The sequence below is a fragment of the Bombus flavifrons genome, chromosome 9 (genome assembly GCF_040668555.2).
Source record: "Bombus flavifrons isolate JBK064 chromosome 9, iyBomFlav1_principal, whole genome shotgun sequence".
NCBI classification, from domain to species: Eukaryota; Metazoa; Arthropoda; class Insecta; order Hymenoptera; family Apidae; genus Bombus; species Bombus flavifrons.
Window position 1 is genome coordinate 338359 of NC_138450.1, and position 20592 is coordinate 358950.

The following is a 20592-nucleotide window of genomic DNA, read 5'->3' on the forward strand; positions in this document are numbered from 1 at the left end:
TATCTTTGACCGAAATTATACAAATCTGAAATTCTTTTATGAATTATAGATATCATAAATTGTTCAAAAAAAGTCGGTCTGCCCTCTTAGCTGCAAAACAAAATACGCTTGCCATTTGAATCAGCATGTCAAAAAAACAAAGTACATATGTAATTTGACTTCATATGTATTAAGGGGGTATTCTGGTCTAGAAATTTGAAAAAATCGAGAAATTTTTTTTTCATATTTCCAAAGTTTAGACATTCAAGAATATGCCCTTAAAAGGATTTTTCAAAATTTCAATTATTTTATGTGTTACAGCCATTTTTGTGACGCGGCATCTGCTCCGGTCTGACCAGAACAAATGAATAATAGACGGTAGACGTTGTCCGAGTAAACTTGTCTCAAAAATTTAAACGCGTTTTTCTCGAAACTACTTTTTTCGAGTTGGCGTGCACGATATCTCAAGTTCTAATGAATCGATTTATTTTAAATCTGGTCTGAATATTCCTTATACACTCCTCTATCGTCCGGACCACGCTCAGCTCAAAATCTTTTATATTACTATTTTTTAAACGTTTTTTAAACGAATTGTCAAAAAAACGTGCGAAATAAGACATTTTTTTCAAACGGCCGTCATTTTGTGAAAAAATGTTGTATTGACTTTTCCAAGGTTCGCCGCGCGCCTATGCATTCGTCTGTTCGGATAGATCACTCTACTTCTGGCAGACGGCATTTGTCCTGTTCCATTGGAAGACTGACAGACTATGCTTTCTTACATCTACCTATACTATAAACCTATACTATACTATAAACTATTAATACAAAAAATTGCAACGTTAATGATTTAAGTCAAACAATACTTCCCTTTTTTGTCATACTTGCTCAAGTGACAGAGGCGTTTTGTTCCACCGGTAAGATGGCAGACCAGCTTCTTTAAACATTTCGCGATGTCCACAATTTACAAAAAATAACAGCGTTAATGATTTAAGTTAACGATACTACTTTTTTTACATAATTAAGAGACACCTGTCGAATTTTGTCCCGCGCGTATCCAGGCAGATTTCTATTTTCCATATATGTGGTACAGAAATAGTAGAGTAATGTTAAAATAAATGTTAACAAGTTGGCCTAAAGTTTCTGTCGTTCCCAGGCTATTACAGTCGCTCGAGTTGATAAAATTCAATTTCACTATTACCCTCGCTTATATTGTATTATATCAGATTATCGAATATTAGCGTTGAACAGGAAAATATAACATTCTTAGATGTTAGTTATACCCATTTTGAGTATGTATACATAAACGCTTCAATTTTAGCCAAACATTGCTAGACACCTAAACGGATATACCCCCCCCCCTTCGTTGCGTTTAGGTCAAGTCCGAGTTTCCATTATATTCCCTTTCACTATTGCGCTGTAAAATTTATAAGCATGCTTCATGACATACTTACTTAATTCACAGTAACGAATATTATTGAACTATACTTAACATTACTAACTATCGATCTAAAATATAAAATAGAAAAGCATAGATTGTTATCCTTCTTGTATAAACACACTACTAAGCAATAAAGTACCAACGACGCAGTTTCAATTAGCCGTGCTTATTTAAAAATTTATAACAACAATAATATTTATACTTTTTAAACATTATCTGATATGATGAATATGACAAAATGTAATATAACATTTAAAATAAATTTATATATCATTAATACAAAAATAAATGTACTACGATATAGTAAAGCTTTCATTATGAAAAAGAAAATTTTAATCGATTGTATTCTATAATTTATGTTTTAGATAGTTGCGATCGATAATACAATTTATTAAATACATTTGTAATTTCTAATTTCGGAAAATCATCTATCATAGGAATATAAAATTCAATACAACAAAATTAACATAACAAGTTTGTAGAACATTTAATATAGCATGATAAAAATACTTGATACAATTACATTCTGAGTGTATACCTACTGTGTACAAGGAAATCAGAGTACAATTTAAAATTCGTAAAACGAATATTATCCACAAAGATATACAAAATATATAAACATGCTATGCTCTTTTACAGAAAATATACATAAGAAATAAATTTGACTGAATAAAATCAATTAATCAGATGAATTTATTAAGGCTTATTAGTACACAGACACATGAAAAAAGACAGACACAAAGAAAGCTCCTACTAAAGATGTCCTCGGGTAATTAATAACATTATCAATATTAATATACAATATATACGAATATACAATTTGTCAATAAATATTGACAATATTGTATTGATTTTAGTTATTTGATCCTTTTAGTTATTTTTTTATTATTTATTTAATTTCTATATTTCGGCTTTGAATAGCTTTCAGCTATCAGCATCACGATCGTACATTAGTCTTCGTTGATTGTTTTAGTTACGAACCTTGAATTATTAACAATATATATTGATAGCCTGCGAGCATACTAAGAAGGCTTAACAAATATTTTTGCATAGTAACTTAACTTAATAATAATATGATAATCAACAGATAATCTATTTAAAGTTACAAAAGAATTATATATTTTTGTTGCTGTTTAAAAGCGAATACGACATTGACAACAACAATATTAATAATTATTAATTAATAATATTATTTATAACTATATATTATGCATAATCAGATACCCAATGTAATAATTGTTTTAAACATTTTTTGGATAAGATCATTGAATAAAAATTAATTTTTATTTAAGTAGAATCCAATTATTAATAAATCTCAAAGAAATCATTTAAATGGCGAAAAATTTCTTTGATTAATGCAAACCAATATCAGCGACAAGATTTCTTTTCGTTACATACGAATATTGTCACTTGTTATTAACATTACTGATAATTATTATTCATTAACAGCGCATAAAAAGACTTAATTATAAGACCTATATATTTTATCGAACAAGAAAACGGTATGAAAATATACAATGTAAAAAAAGAATAAGATAAAAGATATTGTATCACAGTATTTTTATTAACATTTGTATTGATATTGTACAGAGTGTAAAGATTGTAAGTGTAAAGAGGATCGTAGCTTGATTCTGCACTTTCAGATAGATGAAGATTTGTAAAAAAAAAAGCTTGTGACCTTGAAATTTAAGGTCAACTCTTTGTTGTAACATATTCTACTCATTACGGAGAAGAAAAGTATCAAAGAAACCGTGGGTTGCAAATGACCCCATCTTCCGGAAAGAAAATGTTAAAGTTTTAATCATTCCTAAACTGGCTTTACTGAAAATATATTTACATTTATATGTTTATGTTCACATTTGTATTCGCATTTACATTTACGTCTAATAAGAGAATAGCGTGATATATCAGAATACAGGAACGATGAAACAGGTAGAAAATGTTCCGCGACAATAAGATTTTCAGCAATTAAGTTAACAATTTTGTGATCAAGAATGCATTTATAAACAAGAACAGGTTAATTATCGCCCTTGCTCATGCATATTTACTAATCAGCTTACATAAAATAGATCGTTGAACAATCATACGAATACGAGAAAAATCACAATTTTATAAAAGCGAATAGCTATGTCACTCGACGAAACTTTGGCCATTGGATGCTACGTAAGTTGCTACTATGCTTTTTGGACCGTGCTTGTGAATGCAATAGCATTCGCAATCAACAAATGTCAGGATTTGGGCTTGCGAAAAATCATACGCAATAATTTTGGAGATTTAATCAAGAATGGGCAGGAATTATGTGCCTACGTTGCTTGTAGTTCAACATCCGTTGCACAAATAAAACATCGAATTGAACGAGATTTTTATTATCTGAAGTGAAAAATTATGTGTAATTTTGAGGAGAAATTTGACCGACATAAAATGCGCGAATTCGGGATTGTTTGAACAGCCAGAAAAAAAGAAGGAAAAAGCAAAGTAAAAAGAAAAGGACAAAGGAAGGAAGATATGCAATATATAACGATAGATTTAGAGTATCAACCTGTATCAATAGCTGTCATTTTTCTTGCACCTAACTGCAAAACGTAAACACATTGTCAATAAAGCCAATTTAAGGATTATTAAAACTAACAATTTTTCCAAGAGAAAGGATCATTTGCGACACCATGGTTCTGTTGAGACTTTTGCTCCTCGTGATGAACAGAATACGTTGCAATAAACAAAAAATTTGACCTTGAATTTCAGGGCCAAGGTCGTTTTTGCACAAACTTTTTTTTTTACAAGTGTCCGCCGATCCGAAAATATAAAATCACGCTACGATCCTCCTCACACTTACCTTCTTTACCTATACATCAATATCTTCTATTCTGTTCTTCGTGTCACATATTTTCATACCATTCCTTTTTGCTTAAAAAAATATGTTTTATAATTAATTTTTTTATGTTGTCAATGAATAACTAACTATCATAACTGTCAGTAATGTTAATAACAATTTACAATAACTGAATATAAACAAACAAATTTTTTGCCATCGAAAATATTTATCGGTAATCAAAATAAAATTCCCATCATTGATAATAATTATCGATAATCAAAAAAATCATTCATGACGGTTATTCATAACCAAAATTTATTAATTAAAGATATTAACTTTTATACTGTAACTTTTATACTATAACTTTTAAAATTTGTCTTAAAACGGTTATAATGTTTGCACATAATACATAAAAAGAGGATCATATTTTAATTTATAAGTTACTAAATCAGACAAATTTGAGACTCTCGTGTAGTATTTGGACTGCAAAATATTCGGCTAGTGCAAAAACTTGGCACTCTTAAACTATTGTTTGGCTTACTCGGTATATATTGAATCGTGAGTATCGGATTAGGTTTGGATTATATTTTATCTTCCAGCCGCCGCGCCGTGAGGCAGCTTACAGTGATCGTACAAAAATCACACAGAAAGAACATTTGAAACATTGGCATTGACTGTGCCATCACGTGTTTTGCTGCTTACTGCTTACCGCTCTATATGTTCGCGGACTTGCGCCGATTTCTACAGTTAAAATTTAAAACCTTTGTTGGCCAAATGTGCATAAAGCCGAATTTTCAAAACTGTTCTGTTCCGTCAAAAATATCTCTCATTTTCGACTTTAGCGACCTAGAATAGGCCCGAAAGACACATTCAGAACTAAAATTTCACAGTCCGGATACTATACTTTATTTAGATATAAAGTTAAATAAAAGGTTAACATCTTTAGAACATTATTTCATATAATCTGTAATAGTTGTATATACTTATACGATTTTGTAAATATTTTAAGAGTATCTAAAAACATGAAAAAGTATCGAGCGTAAAATGCGTGTGTGTGAGTGTGTGCGCGCGTGTGCGTGCGTGTGTGTATGTGCATTTACTGGGAATCATGTAAATTGTACTCAAAGGTACATCAATTAAATGTGATAAAAAGAAATAATTTTCAAATAAATACAAAGACTAAAGTATTATCATTTTGTAGTGTTAAACAAAATAAATCTCAGAATATGAGCGATAACATGTGTGCAGCAGTATATATGTAAACTCCACTTTACCCGTGCTAAGAGCTTTCTTTTTCTTTTTTCAGTCGCCTCATTTGTTCTTTTCTACAAATTATTTATCCATACGGAAATCCGTTACCTTACGTCATTCGCATGACCTGTTTCTGCTTGCCACCAGCTTCAATCCTTCTGTTGGCAATGTCGGCACTGTAAAACTGCAATCTGAATTCTTCAACGAACAAAAAATGACATCATGTTTTCTTAATTCACTTGTCTTAATTCACTTCATTTCGATAAATGATCCTATTCTATGTATTTACTGTTTTTTGTGTACACTCTGATACATTAACTTATCCAATAATTTTTCTAACCTTAATGTATAAGTACAATAAATATATATCCCAAAGAAATAAAGAAAATTTTAACTAACTAAATTTTTCAAATCAAAAGCGAACTAGCAATATTTTAGGAGTTTTGTTTATATATCTTCACTTTCATATGGAAAGCATTGATTAACACTAGTCAAGACCGGTCGAAGGCACTCCGAAACAGCATTCACACTGTGCCTGCAATCCAGTGACTGAAACGCAACGAGTAGCCGTAGTAGCATGCGTTTAATTTCACGCCACCACCCCTTGCTCTCTCTTTCTTTTCTTATTGTTTTGTTGGCTATCTTCCTCGTACATTCTAAGCTCCGCCTGTTTTACTTTCCCTTCTTCTTAAACTTTTTAATAATTAATTTTTCATTATCTTTTTTTCATTCTTCAAGAAGCTTGTTTCTTTTTTTTATAAATGCTACGTAACATATGTACATATTACAGATAGTTTTATACCTATCTTTTAATATAGGTTAAGTACATGCGATTACTGACATTTGAATTATGTCCAGCATGCTTTACTTTATATTTTCTCATAAGTATATAATATGATATTATATATAATGTAAAGTATATTTGAACGTGTTACAATTTTTCTAAGAAACTATATATATTTTTCTTATCTAAGATAAACTTTCCCAGCTCAGTATATATGGATTCTTTTTAATCTTTTTAATATAATACTGTTAAGAAATCATATATAAAAAGCTGATTAATTTCTAATACCTAAATATAGGTGAAAATAATACTACTTACGAAATTATTTCCAAAAATACTATATGTAAGATTTTACTTTATTTTCTGAAACTAAATATTAATTTTAATCATTACTTTTGCACTGTTAAATGTATATTTACCATATATGCAATATAGATATGAGATAGGTTCTATATTATAATAGCAACCATATTAATATTTTAATATCTTTCTAATAGACAGATCAACAACTTATATTAGTTATGAAAAACTTACAATATTAGTATGGTAATATCTATATTGCATTTTTGTCCGCGTTTATTATGTTTACAATAGTTTTGTAACTGTTATAATTTTGAAATCTCCTTCCAATCGGCAACAATTATATATGAATTATTATCATATAAATTAGTTCATTTTTCTGTGTATATCATTACACAACATGTATTGTACAAACATTACTTACCTAATGAGTAATTTTACAGTAACAGGTATTGAAATTTATTTCCTGAATGCAATGTTGTTGGATATTACAAATATATAAGAGAATTTTTTACTTATTGTGACTGTTTATGGTGATACGTATTGTTACTGATGTGTGCATGGGCCTCGATAAAAGGAAAGCAAAGTCATTTCTATATCTTGAACTATAGATATGTATAGACAAAGATTTGTTGCTCTGTGTATATCATTAGAAACAAATGAGATAATAATTTGAAGAATAGTCATAATTAAATAATAATTAAATCATAATATATAGATCACTATACTATACTAAGATCACGGAGAAAGAATATTAATATTTATATACTTGTTGATATCTTAAATTACTTAAGCTTTTTAACCTTTCATGAGTCTCTCAATATATGATAATTTGAATCATTGAAGAGATTCTTCTGTATGTTATAAACATATTATACATATACGTACATATACTGAATATTTATGGTTCATAATGGATCTAGTTGAAAAGACAATTTTAATATATTTTATATCTTTAAAACTATTGACATTTTCATACATCAGGATTATGTAACATAAAAGAAATAAATAAAGCTAATGTTTTATTGATTTCTGGTATGCAGTTTTAAATTATTTTTGACAAATCTTTAAAATTTAACACATATATAAAAGTATAACATTTTCTTAATTATATATATATACAATGGGGCATTAGGATCTTCCATGACCACAACAGAGTTTCCTATACAAATAAATGACTGTTTATATACATATATAATTTACATGATTATCTTTACTCTGTAAAAGATGTTTGTACTAACACTGGCATAAAATTCAGATAAGTATGCTAAGAAAATATGAGATGACATCTGAACAGTACAAAGTTGAAGTCAATGTAGAGGAGTATAGCTTCTGAAGTGAAAGTCCATTTACCATGACTTTTCAATGATGGGAAACCATTTCTGTGAGAAAGACTGTACATTGGTCCTGTTTTTAGTAATACTATATTTGATTTGAATATTGTATATATTAAGAATTTTAATAATGATAGAATAAATAAAAGGTAATTTTTAAAATGTTTAGTGATAGAATTAGCAATTGAATTAAAAAATAGAAAAAGATGCGAGTCTATTGTACGTGTACATATTTATATATTAACAAAAAAATTGAATATTCTTAATAAGATTTAAAACCATGCATTCACTTCTAATCCTCAGGAATGATTGGCATAACATAAACCTACTTTAATTTATAATCATGAGAAGGTATTGATTTGTCTGAAGAATGTTCAGTTTTTACAAAGTTAGCAGAATGTTAGAATAATTGGAAGGTCAACTCAAAATGTTTTATTAACTTAATTACTGTGTTTGTAATAGTGAAGAAAGCAAAGTGCAAATCAAGATTCTTGTAATTGCGAACAGAAATATTGACTATTTAAAACTAACCATTGCCATTTAAAAAAGCTAGAGGCCAAAGGAAAGTTCTTTAACTACTTTTAATACCTTATTTCATTGGATATTACGACTAGCCTAAAGCAGATACGTTCTGGGTAAAAACATTCATAGTAGTGAATAGCATACTAATGATCAGAGTCAAACTGTTAATATGGTTTTTATGCTCGTTTTGTAATTCATGTTTGCAATTTTGAAAATAGTTATGTATTGGTCAAAATTGGAAGCATTCTGGTAGTCATAAAAGATGTCGAATAGGATTTTTCAGCTGCACAGTTTCTATTTATGAGTGAAATTTTACCAGCTTGTTTCATAACATTTTTTAGTTTTTCAAGGAAAATTATTACAATTGATATAAAATATTTCAATAACTAATAAAACTAATATTAATATTATTTAATGTCACTTAAGAAAAACTATACAGTAAAAGAGAAAGTAATATGTTTATTGAGTTATTGATATAAAATTAATAGCTCAGATTGTTTATACATAATTTCTTAGTTTTTATACTAGAAAATTTGTTATACTATGAAACCTGTTAAATTTGTTACATTGCAACATTTAACTTGAAACAAAAGCTTTGAGAAAGAAATTGATTCTATACTAAAAGTAGAATATATAATGCTTTTATTTTCCATTTTATCATTATTTCTCTTATAGCATTTATTATTTGACCAAGCGTTACCTTAAATATGTATACATCGACCAACCAGCTTTACTGCTTCCTTATTGTGAAATGTGTATGCTTTGTGCAATACAAATAAAACGACTATATTCATTGTTACCGTATAATCACGACAATGTCGTTAGTTGTTAAGCATCACGAAAATATTATGTGATGCACTATATATCAATGTTTATACAAATAAATAATAATAATATACAATAATAATAATTGTAAAAGGAATAATGAATATATTTTATTTTAACTAATCAATAAACTATTAGTTTAAGTTTAAAGTACTTATGACGAACAAGGCAAATACAACAGGCCGATATGAATGAACTAGTAAGCAACTGTATGAATTTTTCATCGCTAAATATATTTAGACCGATTACTTATAGTTACTGATCAATAACATTGATAAATCGACAAACTGAGTCGAATTTAGAATATATTTAAAAATTCATTTATTAATTAAGCTTAAAATTATATAATGCTAGAAAGCATTCGATTATATCGTCTGGTTAAGAGACATCAGACACAGACCATTTATGGTGGTTGGAAAACTTCGGTACATAATATATACTGATCGTTGATCAATAAGTCTGCAGAACGTACTTACAAACTCGAACAGTAGCATATGAGAGTAATATAACGTAATGCAGAGGTTTTAGACATAGAGCTATCATTATTCACTATTTACTATTCTTTAAAGTTATTTAGAATCGCTCACCTACTTCGAAACTATTCTTTTTCACTACAGTATCAAGTATAAATATTTAAACATGAGCTTTTATAAATGAATGCAAAAAATAAAAATTGGAAATAATTACTATACAAACAATAGAAATGTTTATATAACGTTCTAAATTATTTTCAGTGAAATATTTGCAGTGATGTATTATATTGACCACTAATATGACTTGAATATGATCACTCAATAAATATTATGCAATCTAAAATGTCACATCAAATGTGGGATGATTGTTTGATGATGATTGAAAGACATTGAGAATTAGATGTATAAATAAATAAATCTATAAAAAACATAGTCGTCTTTTATAAAACTTTTATTTTCATGAAAATATTAATTTGCATAAATAGGGACTACCATGGAAGAAGAAGAGAATCGACATCAATACAACTATGTACTTACACAGAAAGTAATTACAAGTAATCTGTACGTCACTGCTTCAGGATATTTCTGCACATGTGCAAAATGTTTTGTTATAGTTTCCTAGCCTCCATGACGCCATTGTTGCGTCGAGGTCAAATTATTCACTGTTAGCCTTATTTTCAATTTTGCTTCAAAAAAAAAAATTATATATGTTGATATGTTATTTATTCCTTTACCTTTAATTCTCTTTGTCTTCTTTTCAAATAAATATTTGCAGTAAAGTCAATGGCGGATTCAGACCTATCACCCCCGACCCAAGAGCAATAAAACATGAAAATATTATTTCATCCCTGAAAAATTTGCTAGGCAGGTATATAATTAATTAAATAATTTGCAATAAACAATACATATGAATCATAAAATATCATAAAAAATGACATTATATAGTACTAGTGATTTTTACATTTCAAATGTAACCGTTATTTATTAATAGGATACTTTCTGTTATATTAATATGCTACTTTTTATAAGTATATTATCTCTTTCCAGTCCTCTGTAGTTTTCAGTTTAACTGCAATAAACACCGACGTGTAACTATAAATTTTCTTTTCAAAAGCTTACTTCATCCACTGCAGTTATTGAATAGATTTTAATTAGAATGTTTGCTATACGTTTGACTTCCGTAATATTTCAAAATGTTCCATATATTTTGTTCCTGCACTTACATTACCTGTTTTTATTATTTTCTTTATTTAGTGTCTTAGGTTTCTTAAAATCATCTTCGTTATCTTATATACTAATACAGCAATTGATTTTTTAAATACTAATTATCTTAAATATGACAACAGATCATGTATCGTGATAATAATATAATTGCACATTAAATTCTACTATTATTATTTTTCGACATAATATGATATAACTTAACTTTTACACATAATTATTATTATGATTGAAACGTATGGACAAAGGAAAGCTTTCGTTTTCCAACTTGTCATTTTACTTAAATTATTTAAATCCCTGTCTTTTATTTTACACGACATGCTTAATATCTGATTCTTGACTTGGATAACACAGTTTTATCTTAAAACATTTGGCAGTCATTCTTGATAAGAAGAATAATATTACAAGGAAACGTGAAATACACTTTTGTTGGAACAATCAGTGGATAAATGATACTGCTTGGAAGTTGGAACACAGGCGACCTCTGTACTGTTCAACGTACTTACATATTATATAATAACATGAGTATGTGTATATACATATATAAACTAGGAGTCTCTGTATATGCGTTCATCATCGATAAAGTTCGGAATAACTCGGGCGCGCGGACTTGTTCGCTGAACGAGTGACGGATCTAGCAGACGAGGAGGCTGCGGAAGCTGAAAGCTCTGAAAGGGTGCTGAGTGACCGATTCTTGGCCGAAAGTGCGCGACAACGCTCGACGAATAAATACGAGAATATCCGAAGCTAAACTGACGATGAGCGGAGTTGTAGAGTGACGACGACGACATGTTTGCGGGGTTCGACCTCTACAAAATTGACATCGAGATTTGAATACGATATTGTTGCTAATAGATCAGCGTGATTAATAAGCGATGTTCTGTATCGTTAGCTGACAATGATACATCATAATATGAAGTGAAACGTGACGTGACAAATCCTTTGGAAAATCAGTCTGTGGTGAGCAGAGTGAGTGAGTGAGTGTGTGTGTGTGTGTGTGTGTGTGAGCGCGCGCGCGTGCGTTTATGTGTACAATAACGTGTTATATCTCGAGAAACGTGGGCGATTTGTATGCAGCTATAAAGAAACGTGCGTGCGTGCTGCGTGCGTGCGTACATACAGTGTATACGTGTGTGTATGTGTGTTTACCACGAGTAAGAGCTTTGTAGGTACACATACACACACACAACGCACGCGCGCTCGTATACACAGATATATAATAGGAAGAAACGTAGCGAAGGTGTGTAGAGGCTGGCAAATCGTTTTCCGACCGCTGACCAGTTTCACGACAGTCATTTCCTTTTCTTCCTTTTTTCCCTACTACATAGCCTATTTCCCTCTGTATCTGTCCCCCACTTTGTAACCGCGAATATCTCCTGATATTCGTCTGGCCGACAGTGACCGCCGTCACGGCGTCGCGTCGGTGTCGTCGACGGTCCCGTTGAAAATATGCTTGGCATAGAAGCGTTAGCGGCATCAGTGTCGTGGTTGGTACTGGTGCTAGCGTTGGTACTGCTGGTGGTGCTAGTGCTGGTGTTGAGAATGGTCTAGCGCGGGTGTGCGCGCGCGGGTGCTATCTCGACACAGTGCGGACGGTGGCTTTAGATTCGAAGCTGCGGAAGAAAGGCCGCGAACTCGGCCCTGCTCCGATGGCCTGATATACACTACGAGACGCGTATATGAAGCTACACTGCCCTGACTCGTCGAGTGAGTACTTTAATTATCATTGTGTTAATAGATTTTTGACTTAAATCAATCTTAATGATCAACCTTTAACCGAACTCGTCAGAACTTTTGTTTTTTTTTCTTCCCCTTTCAACACTGTCAATATTACATTCGTCCTCGTCGATAAGAATTCCGTACGTTTCCATGCGTATTACATGTCTGTGACAAGGATGTCGCAATCATTACGCGTCTCCATCGATCAATTTTCATCCTATTTATCAATTAGTATCATCGATATATGTGCTTTCCATGTTTGTTACTTCTTTGATATTCTCTTTGTTCTCTTTCAATCTCTTTTTTCTTTTTATTATGTTTTGTTTTGCGATCAACTGTCAGCTGTCCGCACCAATTTGTCGGTGAAATCATTAAATCGAATATACTATAAATTTACTGAAAAGTGATTTTTACGCACAGTATTATGATTAATATGTTGCAATTATGTAGATATATCGCGTGACTTTTGTTTCTCTGGAAAACTTTCCTCTCAAGAGGAAAGGTGAAAAAATGAGTCGGAAAATATCGTACGAAGCAGCTGCAATAAATATCGACCACATATTCTGACGATGAACGAAAGCTTAAAGAAAGTGAACCGGGTCACGACGCAGTTTCTCGACGCGCATTTCGAAAATGAATAGAATATGGAAAAATTTGTAAAGCGTAATGTTGATCGCAAAACATTATTAATAAAAAATTGACACCAAATTTTCATCAATATCACGCATTTGCATTTTATCCATTTTGGGCACATAATATGCATAATGATATTTTGACTATTTCGAAATCCAACTATTTATGGTTGTTAATTCATGGTACTAATATTAATATAAAGAATACATTATTTTTAAGGTTTCTTATTAGCACACATTTCAAGATTGTAAGCATTGTTATTATTACCGGTCTGTATTTGATATCGTCATTGCTATAGTAACGATTCAACGAAAGTCAAACGATGCGAATGTACTTCCGTATTATTGAGCTACATGATTGTCTGCGATTATGTATCTCTCTTCATTACTGCTGTCTATTATTTATGATCTGTACATAATACGTAATATGCAAACAATATCGATATGATAAAAATATTATTGAGATGTGTTCAGTATTACTTTTGTCTCATGGTTTAAAATAAACAAGTTTAGAATAATATTTAAATTTACGTTTGTAGTGTCATGTATATTGCGTGCGAAACGCATGTCTTGCAAAAGTTCAAGTTTAAGAATAATCATGTATTCTTTAGTAATTAAGGAGATGAGATATTTTCTTCGACATCAATCTTCAGCGATAAGTTCAAACAAAAAGTATTATGCATTTTGTATTTTGATTGCAATGTGTCAATAAATAATGAGAGCTATATCTGTTAAGAATTAGAGACTATGTAGCTACATATTACTGTAAATTGCTAATATTTTTATGAATATTTCTTTATGTTGAGCAAAATGATATAGAAATCCGTTAATTTAATAAAATATTTTTCTGCACTCCAGACTGATAATGTAGTAAACGATTTTACACATAGAGAGAGAAGGGAGTATGCTTTGTTTCTTCGATATTATTTTGAATGATAAGGACACCGAAGGTAAGAGACGTTACTTATTTATTTTTTGTAATTTTTCTTAAACGTAGAAAGACACAAGTATTAAAACATAGATATTTCAAAACTATTTCCACCGTTAACAATAGAAGATTTTTAATACTTATTTATTATTTTTTATTATTATTTATTATACATTTTTCTGGCGGTTATATTATACATTTTTTAGAGCGGTTTAGAACGAACTTCCGGTTTTACATCTTTTATTTCATACATCTCTTACTTTCTATGTTATCTCACGCACTCACGCCCTCCTCATTCATTCTTCTCCATTTACGATTTCATTCATATCATATGCATTCTGTCTATAGACTATTTTAAAATTTCAGTGTTTATATATAACATAATGCCTATTATACTACTACTTAAATCTTTCCTTTGCTCTCTCTTTCCATCATATTGTTCTTCCGGTAACCAATTCCTTCTCGGTGTTCAATATTGCTTTCTATCCCACTTTGGTTTCCAAGATTTTTAATACAAATAAAAATAGGTTAATTTAAACGTATAACAAATCAAGATACAATAAGGAGTAAAATCTCATACTTATCAATTAAATGAATTCTAATTACCGCATTACGTTTCTATCGCAAATACTTTAATGATACAATCAACAAAATTCTTATACCTACATTATCGTGCATAAGTATTTGGACACTGGATACAACCTAATCAAAATATTTATGTTCTTATCTCTACTACTAATGCATTGCTTCTTGCCACAATAGGGGTCAAATATTCTGCTAAAATGAAACTAAAACAAGAAATACATTTGTATCTGAGTCAATTAAATTCTATATTTATTTCTAATAAACCGCTGGCATTAGAAAAGTCTATATAGACTTTTAGAATGTGGTTGGAGACACATATCCCAATCATTCTAAGATCTAAGCATTGAACAGATGCACTTTAAGTCACTTTTAGCTAAGGTGTTTTTGTAGGAGCAGTTTTCATTTACATACAATTATTGCTGTATTTATTTCTATTAATTAATATCAACCAGTGTTTTTATCAATATGTACTAATTATATATGCTTGCCTGAGATAGGATCAGAGGCAAAAATTAGATCGAAGAGCTTCGTTTAAAATATATTTTATACATTTGTAATCATTTGCGAGTCCAAACACTTATGCGCGATAGTATACATATGTGTAAAAATAGGGCACAGAAAAATAACAAATTTTTGTAAGGAAAATAGAAAATATGATATTGCAAAAGTTATTGATGAGTTGAAATAAATGTTAATCTGTTGGGGTGCCTTCCCTATTACATATGTATATTTAGCACTACTAAAAATTTGTCGTAAACATCGAGAAGCCGAAGTATTTAATGGTATAAATCTTAAGAATAAAATTATAATACTATTCGTAAATTGAATAGCTGCATATTTTGTATAGTTAAAAGAGAAGTAAATGTTGACGTTCGTATATTAAGGGTATGCAGTAAAATAAAAAAATAATGTATTATGTTCAATCTATGGTAATTCCTAATTGAATTGATTACGAAGTGGATACATACGTGTATATTGTTCGCGTATAAAATAATGTTTCTGACCTTTAGTAATACGTTTCTTTTTATAGAATATGTATCGAATTTTGAAGATTTTATTAAACCTGTCTCGAGTCACTTTCTCTTATTTACCGCATAAAGCTACAGTTTTCTGCTAGTTATTTTTTATTATTACTATGTATTATGAAACATACAAGAAGTACAGTATTTAGAAAACATATGCACTATGGAAACAAAAAATGATTAAGTTCGGAAGAATAATTAGACGTAAGAATTGTTTATTTACTATCAATATTTTTAATGAATTAAAAAATTTAATCAAATTACTGACCTCACCATTTTACCGATTTCGAAGCCCTTAAAATATGTTGTCAAGATCATCATTCTGAACAATTTCTTCCTATATATATGAGTGGTCGGTTCTAGTTTTCAAATCATACACAGAGGTATTTTTGGTATCATGTATGCTGCGTAAAGCTGTTGATGTATTACCTTCTCATGAATTTTGACGGATTATTTTCGTATTTTCATAGTGACGTATAAGCAGTGAAAAAAGTAACAAAAATTCCAGTTACTGAATTTCAAATGCAAAGGAGTAGGTAGGATTAAGCTACTTAAGTAGTGGCGGCCCGTAGGCAATACCGATAATGGTGCGTCTACATTAACACAGTTATAATTTGTGCACATATATACGTACATAAGCAATAATTACAACATTTAATTTACAATTTTGTACAAAATATAGAAAGAAGGTACGTACAAGGTGTTCCCGAAATTATGGTACGAGCGATCGTGTGGTGATTCTACATACAAAAATAAGTGAAAAAAGAATAAAATTTTTTCCTTTAAGACTTCGTTTTTGAGAAAAACGAGTCTGAAAACCCATCTGGTACCCATGTTTTAACTAATTAATTTTTTTCTTCCTTTCCTAATTAATAAAAGGATACTTACAAAGTATTAACGTTATTCTCATTTATAAAACCATTTAAATTAAATACACAATAAAGGAAAATAATAATCGATATCGCGGATAAGATAACGACAATAAGGAAGCAAATCGTGACATTGTCCATGTTTAAAATACAGACACGAACAGAAACAAAAATTTCATAATTCGAAGTTTCTAGTTAACCCTTTGTGGACAAGACCGCTCGGCGAGCGAGCGTCGCTGTGGACGAGAGGTATTGGCGCGCGCAGTTGAGAAAATATACACGTTGAACGTTTGCGTTATTCATTGTCGAGGCTTGTATTATTTTCATCAATATTTAGTTCATCATCATTGTCACTATTACTAGAAACGTTGAAACGTCTGAGCCGATTCATTGTTGAACGGAGTTCGTTTCCACTGTCTAAAGCATTGTCGTCGTCTTCTATCTTGTCAGATTCAAAATAATGTTCGTCATCACTACTGTCACTATCGAACACGTTCTTTTTGGAACTTTTAGGCATCGTGTATAAGGTATTATAAAAAATATATAAAATATATAATAAGCTTTCTGATTTATCCGGTAATGTCATTGAAAGATTGAAATTCGTTCTGACTCGACCATCATACCCATCGCGATTTTACGTTAAACGGAAGATAAGATTTCTAAAGATCTATAATTTTCATAACATAATACTGTTTAGTTTACTATACCCATGCGTAAATACGCATAAGATTACCGCTTAGAAAAATAGAATTACAGCCACTTCAAAATAACTGTCCGGAATTGTGAACAGATTCGGGCGGCTATATGCCGACACGCGTCCACAACAGTAAAAAAGACTTGGGCGGCTATTTGCCGACACTCGTCCGTAAAGAGTTAATATACGGGTGGTACCTGATAGGTTTCAGACTCATTTTTATCGAAAACAAAGCCTTAAACGAAAAGATGTTATTTTTGTACGTGGAATCACCACCCGCGACCATTTGTACCATGATTTCGAACACATTGTGCGTATGGTACCAAACATAGTTTCGTGTATAACTCGGAAACTAAAATCGACCATCCTATATATGTATAGGAAGAAGCTTTTAAAAATGGTGACTTTGACAACATATTTCAAGACCACCGAAGTCGATGAAGAGGTAACTCACTCAGTTCGCCAAAAACTTAATTACAAATTAAATTTAATTTCTAATTTACGTAAATAAATCTAATTTACTAAATTGAACAGTATATAGATCGGATAATTTCGATAAAAAATTTATACAGTGTGTCCTATCTAACTTTGTCGTTCTTAATTACCTCTGTATTTGTCACGATAAAGAAATGTTACGAGAGAAAGTTATTGTATTTCAAGGGGAAAATTAGATTATGAGTGTGAAGATCATCTTAAGGTTAAATCCTCTAGGATTTTAATAATAGTAAGGTTTTTTAAATGGAATATCTTTTTTTTTCGTTTACTACTAAAAAGGTGAGATCAAAACTCATCCAACCATGTCCCATGATCTTGAAACAACCTATCGCTGAAAACTTCGGAAGTAAATGACTGAGGCGGAAACAAAAAATGAATTACAGAAACACAATAAACACTTTAATCATACTATTTATTAGTTTAATATGTGCTCAACTTTCCGATAACGGCTGTAGGCATAAAAATCCGTATTTCCAACGCATGTGCAATTTGCAAGTATATCTTCGGATACAATAAAAAGAGCTAGCTAGTCATGCATTAGTTTTACGCCGTAGTAAGTGTATTGAATTTGGAAGACAACATTCTCAGCGCACGGTAAAATAATGCAATTAAAATGTTTATTTTGCTTCTGCAATTAATTTTCTGCGGACTTTCACCTCAATCAATTTCTTGTTAAATTTTCGACTCAGGTTGTTTCAGGACCATAGTATGGGACATGATTGGGGTTAGGATGCGTATTGATTTCACCTTTCTAATATAAACAAAAAGTTAATTCACTCTACTTAAAAGCTCTCAGAAGATGCGACCTTCAGATGACATTCACTCTTATAACTTAATCTTTCCTCTAAAATACAACAGCTTCTTCTCGAAACATTTTCTTGTATCGTGACAACTAAGAGAGTAATTAAGCATATATAAATGTTTTGAATTTAACGATAAGAAGATGTATGTATTGGTAAAAGAAAATTGTGCCATATACATAGTGTTTGTTAAACAGTGAAAGGTATTTTTGTGCGATTTGTTTCTAATCATTGTATTACTTAAAATTGAGAACTACACACAGCTTGTCTCATTTGTTAGAATCATCAGCCAGCACGTACCGATAAAGTTAAAATATTAATTAGCCTTGTTATAAGTAGTATTATAATTAAGCTTAAAAATATGAAAATTATGTATACGCACAATGTGAAATGAATAATTCGTTACAAATTTCAGTGGGCGTGCGGGGGTGACTGGAGTGATGGGATGGGGCTAGAGCCCCATGGAGTTCGGGTAGACCCGTCTCCAGCCCAACTCCCCAGCCCCCTCCGCCATCGATATCGCCACAGCTCCTGTCAGCGTCGCAGAGGGCCGCCTCGATCGCGATGGAGGCCTCTAATAATCAACAACAGAAGAAGGAGCCACGCGTTCACAGGCCTTACGCCTTCGACAAGGTTTATGAATTTCTTATTTACACATTATGGATAGAGTACTAGCTGCATTATTTAATTCAGATTCAGAGTTCGCATATTGATACTAGTACAAAATTTTCCAGTCATTTTTCATTTTATCAAACATCGTTTTACGACTTAACACCTAGCCAACCGATAGGAGATCTCCCCTCTGTAAAGTACATCGCTGCGTGATCGAACGGGCAGATCTCCCTTTTTGACTTTTGCACGCGTTTTCTTTTTTTTGTTTCGTTTTTATTATTATCAGTTATTGTTTACCTGGAATTGTCCCGAATTAATTGCACCACTTTTTCTGCTTTTATAAAGTACAGTATATAATAAAATACACCAATTTAGCGGTGTTAAAATTAATTACAAAGTTACACTATCAGTTATGACTAAGTAAAGTTATAATCGATCGATACCACATTGTAAAAAGATATTAAAATGCATTATGAATTTTTAATTTAACGTTCATGTCGTGTTATTTATCTTTAGTCATCCTTAATGTTTTTAATCTTACCTATATTTTTTATACTTATAATATATCCTTTCTATTTGGCGTTTTGTATAAACAATATGTGAAATCGTTAAATAAAATCATTACCGCAAAGTATAATTGACCACCTAAATAATTTTTAGACTTCTTTGTTTTTTAAGTAGTGAATATTAGTCCTTGATACTTGGAAAAACACGCGGTGGACAGCGTTATAGGTTGGGGTTAGGTTACAGGCTTGCTTGTCCGAGCGCAATGGGAAACGTATAGCTCGCTGTGACGCGCGCGATTGGCTAAGTCTTAATAATTAAATTGGAAAATTTTAAGAGTCTATGCTTACGGATATACATAGGATACACAGACGCGCGCGCGAAGTTACTAGAGGTGTGTGCGGTTCGTCCCGAGTATATATCGAGATCCTGAGCTTCGGAATGGGCCGAAAACAGTTCGGGCAAGGCCTGGCGGAATTTTAATACATTAGAGGTGTGCGAATACACGTATCGAGATTGCAACGGGTGGAGAAAAGTTTGGGCGGGATCTCCGTACATATGTACATATACCCGTGTTGCTCGTATTCCTGACTCGGACGCCGCAAGGAAGCCGGTTATAGGATTAAGTAATAAACAACGACATAGTTTGTCGTTATTTAACGAAAGCGTTGCTGGATGTCATGAGGCAACTGAACTTGAAAAAACTAACCCGAATCCAAACCCAATATGTACATTGATGATATTCACTTTTAATTCAGTTATAAGCTGTAACAGATGTCTTTTACAGCCTAGC

The 20592-nt window shown here is 31.2% G+C and overlaps 2 protein-coding genes and 1 long non-coding RNA gene across 13 annotated transcripts in view; 1 reads left to right on the forward strand and 2 right to left on the reverse strand.

Moving 5' to 3' along the window:
- The window catches only part of MICAL-like (protein), a 56173-nt gene extending 50128 nt beyond the window's left edge, over positions 1–6045 (reverse strand). The window contains exon 1 of the mRNA XM_069119477.1: positions 5589–6045. The gene's annotated coding sequence lies outside the window, so the exon portion shown is untranslated. The remainder of the gene's footprint in view (positions 1–5588) is intronic.
- Positions 6046–10153: 4108 nt separating this feature from the next.
- Positions 10154–11466, reverse strand: LOC138183608 (uncharacterized). The gene is made up of 2 exons (XR_011174098.1): positions 10947–11466; positions 10154–10845 (listed from the first exon to the last, which is right to left on the reverse strand). It is a non-coding gene; the product is annotated as an uncharacterized LOC138183608 (long non-coding RNA).
- A 111-nt stretch (positions 11467–11577) lies between these two features.
- Positions 11578–20592, forward strand: part of LOC138183606 (regulator of G-protein signaling 11) — a 49735-nt gene continuing 40720 nt past the window's right edge. For 5 of the 11 annotated variants that reach the window (XM_069120783.1, XM_069120785.1, XM_069120784.1 and 2 more), the window contains exons 1-2: positions 11765–12646; positions 19099–19316. In XM_069120783.1, the coding sequence (XP_068976884.1) occupies positions 19248–19316 (69 nt within the window). In that variant the 5' untranslated portion in view covers positions 11765–12646; positions 19099–19247. Of the gene's footprint in view, positions 12647–19098; positions 19317–20592 lie in introns of all 11 variants that reach the window. The other 6 variants (XM_069120780.1, XM_069120777.1, XM_069120778.1 and 3 more) reach the window with 6 other exon arrangements.